General features: G+C 34.7%; 1 protein-coding gene across 1 annotated transcript; it reads right to left on the bottom strand.

The window, feature by feature from the left end:
• Positions 1-3,743: 3,743 nt before the first annotated feature.
• LOC125666452 (uncharacterized) lies at positions 3,744-11,409 on the bottom strand. Its single transcript, XM_048899613.2, has 2 exons — positions 11,331-11,409; positions 3,744-5,810 (listed from the first exon to the last, which is right to left on the bottom strand). Exon 2 carries the CDS (start codon positions 5,805-5,807, stop codon positions 4,776-4,778), a length of 1,032 nt encoding a protein of 343 aa, XP_048755570.2. The 5' UTR covers positions 5,808-5,810; positions 11,331-11,409; the 3' UTR covers positions 3,744-4,775.
• Positions 11,410-12,325: the final 916 nt, after the last annotated feature.

Genomic DNA, 12,325 nt, shown 5'->3' with positions numbered 1-12,325 from the left:
TAGTTTGAAATTTTGAAACAAAATTAAGAGAAGCATCCATTTTCCAAGGATTGACATTTTCATTTTTGCTAAACATATTTCCATTAACATTTTCGATTCCTGTTATTCCTGAGTGTTTTGCTGTTATAAATATTTTTGGAAAGGTATAGGTGGAACACTTTTCTTCACCACACACGACAGTTAACTGTAATATGAGAATCTCTAGCTGGAAAATGAATTAACACCAAAATATAATACATCTATTCATTTAAGAACCTCTTTTCTCAACTGAACAATCAATTTAAATATTGGGCAGGTAGTAAACAGTAGCAAACCTAATCCTTTTGATTCCAAGTCAAAGAATACAAGAGAAAAATGTTGCTGGCTGGAGTGCTGTTTGACAGTTGGCTCTGGTACATGTACCATTGTCATATCAGTCTCATCAAATATAATCTCACACTTGAAATTTTCTCCTTCTCTCATCTCCATCACAACTCTTGATTGCTTCCTAAAATTTTGATAATCATCATTATCTAGATTTAATGAAATGTTGTGATGAGAAGTCTACATTTTCAACAAAAGAAATATATCAATGGGTTTTTTTTTTTTTTTTTTTTTTTTTTGGAAATTAACTCTTCTGCCAGTTCTCCACGGTGAATTTACCTTAGAGTTTTCATATACCTTGTGAAAAAATTAGTTCAATAATTTAAACATGCATAGAATGTTTTCAGTTATTTTTTCTTTGCAATTTCAATGTAATAAAACATTGAATACTTATGAGCAGCTAAATGCTTATTGTCCTTTCTACAGTAATTTAGCCCATCTAAAACAGTAGGCATCTAAGTGACATTGGACACATCTGATCAGTTCACCATAGAGATAAGTGTTATTTCAATATAAAATGAAAAGCATTCTATCCCTTCATTACGATATTTCATGAATGCATCTTCACATCTCAAAAAATATTTATAATAGTTAAAAATAATTGATTCTCAAAACAATCACTTATTTTAAAATAAAATAAAATAAAAAAGAATTCTGTAATTTGTTCCTGATCAACCCCATTCCATTCAATAAGAGCAATTAAGACCTTTTTTTTTTTTTTGGAAATCCACATCATACATTATGATTTACTAATTTTAGACCTGACAGGGACACCACACTTTTTCTCTCTAATTATAAACACAAAAGCACTGGAATGGGGTTTTGAGAAAATTTGCATCTTTAATGCACGTAATTATCATTGTTTCATTGACAATGTTAAAGTTGGTTGGTACATAAGTATGTCAGTTTACCCGAGTATTAAAAATTCATGTGAATGTACGTGTATGTACACAGTACTGCACCACAGGAGTTTGAAATTTTATCAATAAAGTTAATAAAATGTACTTGATTGACCAAGCAAGTACATTTTATTAACTTTATTAATAAAATTTCAAACTCCTGTGACTGCACTGACTAGTAAAGAGTCATGACGTACAAGCTACATACATGTACATGTGTACACAAATATTTTGCAGGCCTACGATTTTATAGAATAGTTGTATTGACCTTACGGAAGATAATAATTAAAGATTTACTATTCCCAAAAGAACAGATGGTGTACATTTCATTTACATTTTCTTCGTGTGCAACAGTATTATTGTCATTTGTCGTCTGTCAGTGCCAGGTGTTGTTGTCTATATCGGAGGAAATTGCATAATCATGCTGTAAAAGAACAATGCTTTTCTCCCATCTTTTTCACTGGACTTTGGCGACAATGTTCTATCTATTTGTGGTAACAGACTTCACAAACTGCCCTCGCCACCTTGATTTTTCCATGTTGTTTACGTTCGCAAGAACTAAGATGGTTGTCGTAAGTTTTTTCGTGCGTTTATCGAAGCATTGAAAATTCAATGAATTCTGCTAATAAATGATACAAAATTGCTATTTCCGTTCCAATATAATCATTTATTAATTGTTTATTCTCCGAAAACTAACAACATAAATTTTACGTCACTCAAACTATGGAGACTTACTTACGTTAAAAAACACTGAGAAGTCTCCATCCTTAAATATTAACTTTAGAGTAAATGTGCGTAACATCAAAGTCGTTTAATAAAGTAGATTTTGAACGACTGAATACAAGATACATTTCCGTGTGTTATTGAAAAAAAAAAACCCAGCTGTGTGTGATATTAAAAAGTATAGATTTCAATTTATCGTGAGAATTGGATGTATATGAAGTATTTAAAAGTCATACGGTTTGATGTTGTTGAAATGTTGTTTTATTACATATAAGTAAAAAAAAAAAAATAGAATCCACATTTCATTTACACCACTTTATGCATATGGTGTGGTACAATATGTCTAACGTTTCTCCTTCAAAGCAGTTAATATTTCGTTGAGGAGCAAAAATGTGGATTTGGTAGGACATTTACTGGATTCTGGAATGTATCTTTAGGGGTTTTTGTAATGGTTTGGAATGTAGTATAGGTATGATAACTCGTGATTATTTGTCCTATTGACTGGGATATTAAAAGGGTTTAATACAGAAGCATGATTTAGAAGAATTTCGTCTTTTGAAAGGGAACTTCGGGCAAATACATTTCTGATGTGAAAGTAAAGCCCAGTTCGTTTGAAATGGTTGTAACAACCATTCAGAAAGTATTTCATAAAATTAAATGTTCCTCACCGACCCCAAGTCAACTCGTCTGCGCAATTTTCTGAATGAATAACCAAACATGCAAATATGTATAACCAGGTCTCATAAAATAAATGCCATATTCCATATTTTTTATGTCCAACGTCCATGACTAATCACAAAATCAATGTAACCTGTCACGGGATATCAATGTACCAAATATTAAATATTAAGTACTTGCAAGCATGACAAAAACGTGCGGACAATTTATTTCTTGGACTGACAGACGAACGGACGGACAGAGTGCAAAGTCCCTTCCGAATTATCAGGTACATGTAGAGGGGTAATAATGAGTCTTACATACAAAGATATTATTCTTACAATCTTTGTCAACTTGGGCCAATATATATAGTCCTTATGTATCCGATCTAATTCTTTAATCACTCCTAATTTACGAAACACAAAAGGATAAAAGAAACTGCTAGATTATGTGTAAAACCTTAAAGAGTAGTAACATATGCACAGATTAAAAAACACAACACGTGTTGTGCTACCTGATCAAGATATATAGGGCTCACGGTAGATGTAACCGGTCAACAGGGGATGCTTACTCATCCTAGGCACCTGATCTCACCTCTGGTATATCCAGCGGTCCGTGTTTGACCAACTCTATATTTCGTATTGCTTATAGGGGGTTATGAGATTGATCACTGTTCGTTATCTTCACCTTTCATCCAGTAGCGTGGTCAGCACTCGTTCGGAAAGTAGGCATGTAGAAAGACCGACTATCTTCAAAGTATGTCATTTCGCATTGGATACGAGTATGATTGAAAACCTCATATACAAATGTTTGATATCTAGTTATGCGTAAATGTGCATCAAATAATATATTTGCTCTTTTTCATTACTGTTGAAGTCCAGAACAATTTTTTGCGCTTGATGTAGTTTTCTTGCTTTCAACATTTAAAACCCATACATTATGTTACCTGTAATAGTACACTAAATCATTAAGTTCTAAATCGACAATTTTATCAACTTAACGTACGGTTACAGGTGACTTAATGTACTGTTTGTAAATATCAAATTCCATTATACTAATTAATGTACAAAAAACACAAAAGATTACATAACAAAAATGTTGTGATTCCTTTTATATCTACACAACCGTAGATTTTGGATGTATAACCAATAGAGCGTTTGCTTCATTGTATTCATTGGGTCAAATGCTGACTGACGTGTTTCATACCGATTGTTAGATCGTTCTTGACACACTGATTTTGACTACGGATAACTTTGTTTACCTGATCAGGATATAGGGCTAACGGCGAGTGTGACCGGTCGACAGGGGATGCTTACTCCTCTTAGGCACCTGATCCCACCTCTGGTGTGTCCAGGGACCCGTGTTTGCCCAACTATCTAACTTGTATAGCTTATAGAAGTTATAAGATTGATTACTGTTCATTACCTTCACCTTTCATTCATAGAATACCGTATATTTTATCTTTGCTAAAGGGACTGATTCACGATTTCCCCAAGAATTTTGTTTTTCACTTTTACTGATGAAAATCTACTGCCAAATGTGCTAAAAGGATTTCACAAGAAATTCAGGTTATACAGGTACCGTATCACAGTGGTTCAGTTTGGGGAGTTGACTGTTGTGTAAACAGGTACTGCGGTATTTTATTGTTTACAACATTTTCAAAAGAAATAGATATCAATCTAAGTTTATTATATATTTCACATTTCAAACATTCTTTGGGTAAAATATGCTATATAAAAGTTAAAATTTGTGACTATGCAAATTTAAGATGATTTATATTACAAAAGCTATATTTCATTGGTTTGTTTGTAAACAAGACTCGAGTCTTTGTTTACATAACACAGATTTAAGACTAAAATATTGCTTTTTTCTTGCATTCAGAAGGTTAACATTTTGGCTGTTAACATTAAATGAGTTATATTTTGAATGTATAACATCAAAAATGAAAACAAAAATCAAAAGAGCGTGAACTAGTCCCTTTAAAGGACTCTAACATTGAAATTAGAGAATATGTACCTATATAACTTTAAATGTTATCACTACATCTGTTGTACTGATAATATGCAATGGTTTGAAGTAAAATGAACAACGCTAATTATGGGGGAAAAATGCACACCGCTGCAAGTTATTGTTTTATACTAGATCTTTCCTCTTCCAACTTTCCCAGCACCATTTGTACTGGTAGGACATCGTATGGGTTCGTTTTAGTTTTTCCTGGATTTCGCAGTATCTTTCTGCGGGCTTTAGAAGGTGTTTCAAAGTAGGATGAGTGGCAAATTGCACGTGTCGAAATTGATTCATCATGCCGCTACCTATAAGTTCCTCCATTATTTCAAACTCACACCCTTCGCAATTCACTGTAATTAGATCGATTTCGTAACACGGAACACCAGCCTGCAGAAGAAAGCGTGTTGTGTTTACAACACGCAGTAAACAACTTCCGCCATCATCATTTCCCGCAAAAACAGAAGTCGCGTCTCCACCATTGCCCCAGACATTGACATAGAATTTGTCATTTTTCCTAGCGAGGCCAAAGTTATACAATTCCACTTTACTGTCATTTTTAAACTTCTTAACAAGATTGGAATACAGCGTCTTAATTGGCTCCAATATAAGGTAATTGTTAGGACGGTATCTTTTTATCATGGCATCTGCGTCTTCACCCTTGTTTCCACCGATATCGAATATGGTGCTATCTGCGTTTAAATATGTGTGGTGGGTGTGACGTATATACTGCGTGGTTCCCGTCCAAAACGACCCAAATCCAGCATTGTAGTCTTTATTCCAATTTTTTATACACTCCTGTTTTCGTTGATTTTCCTCTGCTGTCAATTGAGCGTATGGTTTTGGAAAATTCTTTTCTTGGCAGGACAGGTCCTTGCTTCTGAATTTTGGTGATACTCGGTCTATCAACGGTTTGACGGTCTCGATTCCAGAGAGGTTGAAATCGCTATCTGTTTCACCGCATTTTGTCGGTTTTCTCTTTATTTTGGGGCTAGTTGTGGGAACATACGTGGCCGATGGAGATGTTTGTTGATATCCGATAGATTTTGTTTGAATGACAGCATCATCCGATCTACTCCAGTTGAGGATTAGAAAGATTGTAGCCAGTCCTAGACCCAAAGCTAACGAAGTTTTCAGAAAATGGAATAATGCTCTGTTCATTTCCTACAAATGAGAAAGTTTAAAACGTACACTCAATATAAATGTAGTCTTTTCATTTTGATAAATTGTGTATACAGATGTCTGTATACGGTTATTAATCCTAACAGCACACATGCATTGTATATAACGTATGTGCATATTTTGAATATAATGATGAAATAGGATATTATAAAAGTTATGAATGCAAGTCTTAACAAAAAATATGGAACATAAAATAAGGTTGCAATGCATTTGAATTGTATCAAAATAATGAGAAGGGATTTCCCTGCTAGCGCTCTTAAACAACATCGTTATTTGACCATAGGGCTTCACTATTTCTCCTAGATTGTGTACACGTAGCATGTCCCGCGATCTTAGAAGTCGGTTCTCTGTGTTGTGTGTCTCTGTCTATTTGTGAGGTGGTTAGTATGTGACCAAACCACAGAATAATCATGAATTAAAAAGAAATGAAAACTTGATAAGACTAACAACATATTGCATGTACGAATTCATTACCATGACAACAATGATGATAGTAAATACATTAGAGCCTACATTATACGACCTAGGCTTAACTGAAAATATACAGTCCAAACAAACTCAATAGAATTAGATAGCACCAGTAAATAATGGGACAGTTGATATAAGGGATCACTACAGACAGACAGACAGACAGGGGTCCGGTATAGGAAATAATGGACGGAGAAGAGTCCCTTCACCAAGAAATTCGCTGCACGGCTTTTTATAGTATCAGGGACATCAGGAGCTGTCATTAAAGTTACGGGATGAAATATAGAATAGCCATTGGCAAATACATGTAGTATTACTGTAGTTATCATAATTGAGTTTGGAGTACATCGGCCTGAACATCACTGAAGACATTACACATGTACTTGACGAAATGCGCATCTGGTGCAGCAAAATTGGTACCGTATAAGTTTTACATGTGTACATTAAATAAAGTGAAAGTGAAACCGAATCTGCCACACATTGAATGGAAAATGCCATACATGATTGCTGAATATGATATTATAGTTCGTAAAATATTTCAGTCGAAAACATGTTAAGGCATGCATGATAACCTGTTTCATGTGTTTTGTTTCAAATTAAGAGTCGCGAGGATCCTCATGATCCTGGGTGACTGTAGTTGTCTACTTCAAGTAATACAATGTTGAACACGAGTCATTTAGGACATGTTTTAAGGTGGTTCACTACATCCTGAAATAGTTTCTCAAATCAGTACGAATTGATTTAAACATAAAAGATATGATGATATATAAAAAGTATATGTACAGTGGAGCCTCGTTAATCCGGACACTTTGGTTCCCAGCAAAAATCGTCCGGATAAATGAAGCGTCCGGATAATTGAATCGCATATTTTCTAGCTTTGCATAAGTAACCAGTAAGTGTCTACTTTATTGATGCATAATGAATTAAACACATTCTATCATTGGATTTAACCATTTGCATTAGTAAATAAATTAATATAATGTTAACATTTACATGTATTTCAAAGCACTAAAATTTAATGTATGTGTTCAGTGTATTTGCCTGTGCTTACATTGTACATACATATGATTCCTACAAATAAATATACAAAACTGTGTACCGTCTGCACTAAAACAAATAATGAATCACTTTATGTAACTATAAGTAAATAAATCATTAGTAACTAACATAATCATTTACACTTCAAACATTTCATCACACTTTTATTTCTTAAAGAGGCCGGTAATTTCCATTTGTCACGATTCACAGGTTCGGCGGTCTGTTAAAACAATCTTCATCGTCCAAAGTTGTGTAAAAATTTCGTGATTATCATGTCAATTGACAACATTCTTTAACCAAAATTCAATCTGCCAGAGTTTATATTTCTTAATCTATAATTATCCAAGACAATATCGGGAGAACAAAATCATTTAAGCTCGTAATATAAAGACCTACTACTGCTTTGATCTAGTCACGCGCACCTATTATTTTCATGATGCGATAATAACGGAACAAAACTCGGGTGAAACTAACATTACAGGTACATACAGAATTTAATTGTCATTTCCCTTAAAATGGTAATTTTCTCACTTCTACCCAGAGTTTAAAAATTCGAAAGCAATAAAGCTCTACAACATTGTAACAAGAATCAATCGTACACAGGTACATTCTACAATGCGTGACATTCTAAACGTTAAAAACTTATACTACATAATACATGTGCATGAACATGCATGTATATTTCACGCCAATCAACAGTATAAAATCCAGAATCTAAAAGTATAATCTACACTCTTTGGATGTGAATAAGCCGATATCAATTTACGAATCAGTACAACTGATATGTGTAGCAGTTAAAATATTATCATTACGGCATGATGTTTAATTCATTAATACTATTAGGGTATTGATCAAGACTACAAAATAATATGCTACAGATTTATTTACAAAATTCAACACTACACGCAATAAAGATCTTATGTGCGAAAATTGGCAATACAATGTCTCGATCGGCACGTGCTATCTAACGGACTTATCATCACACACCACCTAATTGGAGGGAGGTGTTGACAGGGTACAGGTAATCGCTTCAATTAGACAGTTTGGCTTGTTTTCTTTATAATTTACGCCTTGTTAAAATAGTCCGACACAGACCTTCCCTAAACAAAATTACCATCCGGATTAACGGTACAATTTTCAATGCATTATAACGTTTTGTAGTAAAAAGTGACCGTCCGGATCCGGAACGCGAATTTCCGGATTAATGATGCAAAATAACGTATAAAAATTCCGTTCCCTAGAAAAATCGTCCGGAAGGTGAAGCGTCCGGATTAATGGCGTCCGGATTACCGAGGCTCCACTGTATATGCCAAAAAGGCAGAAAATATGCACATTTGAATAAAAACATGATTTTCAAAAAACTATTGTAACACATAAACAAAAGATCTGCAGTTCACCAGCCTAATGCTTTAACCACTGAACTACGATGATAGACAAACAAATCGATGGATACAAATAATTTCACAAAACATTTCAATCGCTATCTTGTGACGTACTGTCATAAAGAGTATAAGCTTTAGTGTAGTGAGCTACCTTAATTCTTAGGTAAGCACTAAATATATTGTAGTTTTTCTTTCATGTTCATTTATCTAAAGCTTGAGTCAAATATCGAGTAGTATACAAACATAAAAATAAAATGTACGTTACAATGAAAGGTGAAGATAACGAGCAGTTATCAATCTGATAACTCCCATAAGGAATACAAAATAGAGACTTGGACAAACACGGACCCCTGGATACACCAGAGGTTGGATCAGGTACCTAGGAGGAGTAAGCATCTCCTGTCGACCGGTCATACCCACCGTGAGCCCTATATCTTGATCACGTACACCTTTCACCGCAGAATGGGATAGTTATAAATCTAGAGCATCATTTACAAGTACAGAAATGGAAAAAGTACACTCTTATTTCTAGAATTTATTTGCATTATAAACTCTTCCTGTACGTGTATGTGTTTACATCGCAAGATTTCAAAATTAATGAACTCGTCACACTTACTTCACCTTACAGATTCATTGCGTTGTGTCCGTTTTCCTTCAAATCCTTTAAACCGCCGTAGTCATATATACTTGATGCCAAGTTAGACAAGTATTTAACCACAGTTTCGTATGATTTGATGACGTACGTTCCGGTCACGTACGGTTCGACCAATGTATTGTTCATAACAAGTACAATTGTCGATTCCTTATTTTACGCGATTAATGAATGTGGCGAAATGACTCGTTTACGTCAAATCGAGTGAACAAGAATTCGCGTGTAATCTGTTAATAAAAAATTCTTACATGTTATCTAGCAACATAAAAATAATTTAAGCAAATGATTTTATTTCGTGAGTGATGCCTCTGGCAAAATCACGCGATAAATTGCTTGCGCATATTTCAGAATCTACAGTATCACATATATACTTTTATCACATATTTACCCCTTTTATCCAGTGGATATCACTCATACGATATTGTTCTTATCCCATGATAGGTGTTCCTACGCCGCGTGACGTAATGTGCATAGGAACACGTCCATCTCGGCATCCGACCAGTTGGGCTTTCTTAGCTTTTTGTCGTTCATTTTCGACGAGCAGACGAGATCAAGCAAAAGAAAAGTAAGCAATACGCATGCGTAACTTTCGTTACTATGAAAACATTTCTACCTTCTTTTTTTTGAAGAGTTCCAGTCGTAAGTAATGAGAAAGCCTACGTAAATATCTACGTTTATGGATACAGATACGGCGCTTTGTAAAACACAATCTACACGCACGTAAAATCAATCGCAAAGCCTACGTTTACGTGTACGTCTACGTTGGAGTATACGATGTTTAGTAAAACTCGGCCCAGGGCGACAGAAATCCCCCAAAATAATAAAAATTAATGGAAGTGACACGGGTGTTGATATTTTTTTTTCAATGTATTTATATGTGAAGTAATTAGTTTCGAATGAGGGAACAAACCTGCCATATTCATTATCTAGCCTAGTCATCGTCTCTAAGAAATGAAACAGCATCCAGCTCGGTAATGCATACAACCCTTGATCATGTTTTGTATCGGTCGTAAATTTTCTCAATAATTAAGGAAACAAAATTATATTCAAAGAAAAAAACCCAAACAACATTAGGTGACATGACCTGACCTCCAATCGTTTTTCTTGAAACTGAAAATCGTTCTACTGCCCCCCCCCCCCCCCCCCCCCCCCCCCCCCCCCCCCCCCCGTTGTCAGAACGATGTACTGTGGAAAATGTTCTGGGTGTTCGAATACGTTATTAGGAAGCGAACACACGAAGACTTTTTATCACATATTTATCCATTTATCTAGCGGATATCAACCTTTCAACTCCTTGCACCAAATGAACCCGGGATACGCCACATTCAACTGCACACACAAAATTAATCGTCAACATTCAAATATGAGACTATGTGACACATCCACACAAAAAGACCACGCGTCATCTATGTCACAAATTCGGATGACTGACATTATCATTATTAATCACACAATTTCAATGTAATACGTCCTATGTTTTTTCTCATCTAAAAATGATATTTAATAAATTCAACATTGTGACAGTCAATATTCCTTTTCATCAATATTTCCTAACGAATTATTTGTAGTGGTGTAATGGTAACTCTGATGTCCACTTGTACGTGTAGTTCGGGTTGAGGTAAACAAAACAGAATATTTTGGAAAATGCAAATTCAATGATCTGTTAGGACAAAATATATGATAAAAAGAATCTCACGTGGTTTGTGGTTGGATATGATTATTATCCAACTCGAGTATTTTCTATAAAATTAATATCTCTATGCGGAAAAAGAAAGGTCACTATCTAAAATGCTGAAACTTGTGGATCGGCGATATGAATACAGAAAATCATTTACCAAAAATAAAAACACCACGATAAACCTATTATTTTTGTCTCATTCATGCTATTCCACTTTACTTAAAAGACGAACATAGTGCTGTTAATTGTTAATTCTATATCGCTGACACTGAACTATAAAATACCTGCTCTGGCGTCAGTAACGTACGTATCCTTTTTGTGTAATGTAACAGAGACTTCACTATACTCAGTTACACATCAATTGGTTGATATATTTTGATTTCTATTGAAGACGTATTTACCCTTTCCAGAAAAACTGATATTGTACCAAACATTATGAATAATCAATATGCCAGACTCCGGCGGCAGTAAGTCGCACATTTATTGAGAGTAGGTGCAACATATGTGAAGTGATGATTTTCGTGAATCTGACAGAGAAAATGTCAATACAAATGATTCTTTTTCACATAAACAATAAGATATTATGGGAAACAATGTTGCCCTGCGATAAATCCATTACGCTTATTCCCATTGTCCTTTGTGTTTCCGTGTGGATCGGTAGAAATCCATCAATTTAACTTTTATGCACGAAGGAAGTCTATCCACGTGCGGGCTAATTAGCGCGATAATATCTAAGGTTCAGTAGACTAGATTTAGTCAAAAGACAGTGATGTCATCTGCTATTAGGTACACTCCCCGTCGTAATTGTGTTACTAGCAAAGGAGCCACAGTATTAATTCTATAATTTACCTGAATACACACGATCAAATTTAGCATATAATGCACAGGTGAGAACATGACCTCTGGGCCCCTGAGAGGAATACGTTATACCGCTATATTGCCAGAACTCGATTCCATGTGTTCTGCATTAGACATGCACGTACATAAGGTCCTGGCTGACAGTAGCGATACTGTAGAGTATTTAGATGTAATGAGCACGAGGCGGTAATTTTGAAAATATAGTGGCACTTTAATGCAACCTGGCATCTTATAATATTTCATAATCACAATCAAGTCATAATTTAATGAAGAATAAACTCATAACTTAATAGTTCAAATCTTTCTCCATTCATGATACTTCTACTATGTTAACCTATTAGAAGATTTTTTCCATTCATTCCTCAATATTTGCATTCACTGAATCTTTTCTCTTATATTTCAAAATTGAAAACTTATCGGA

This window comes from Ostrea edulis, chromosome 10 (genome assembly GCF_947568905.1).
Source record: "Ostrea edulis chromosome 10, xbOstEdul1.1, whole genome shotgun sequence".
NCBI classification, from domain to species: Eukaryota; Metazoa; Mollusca; class Bivalvia; order Ostreida; family Ostreidae; genus Ostrea; species Ostrea edulis.
The sequence above is the reverse complement of the archived record's forward strand: the minus strand, read 5'-3'. Positions and strand labels throughout refer to the sequence as shown.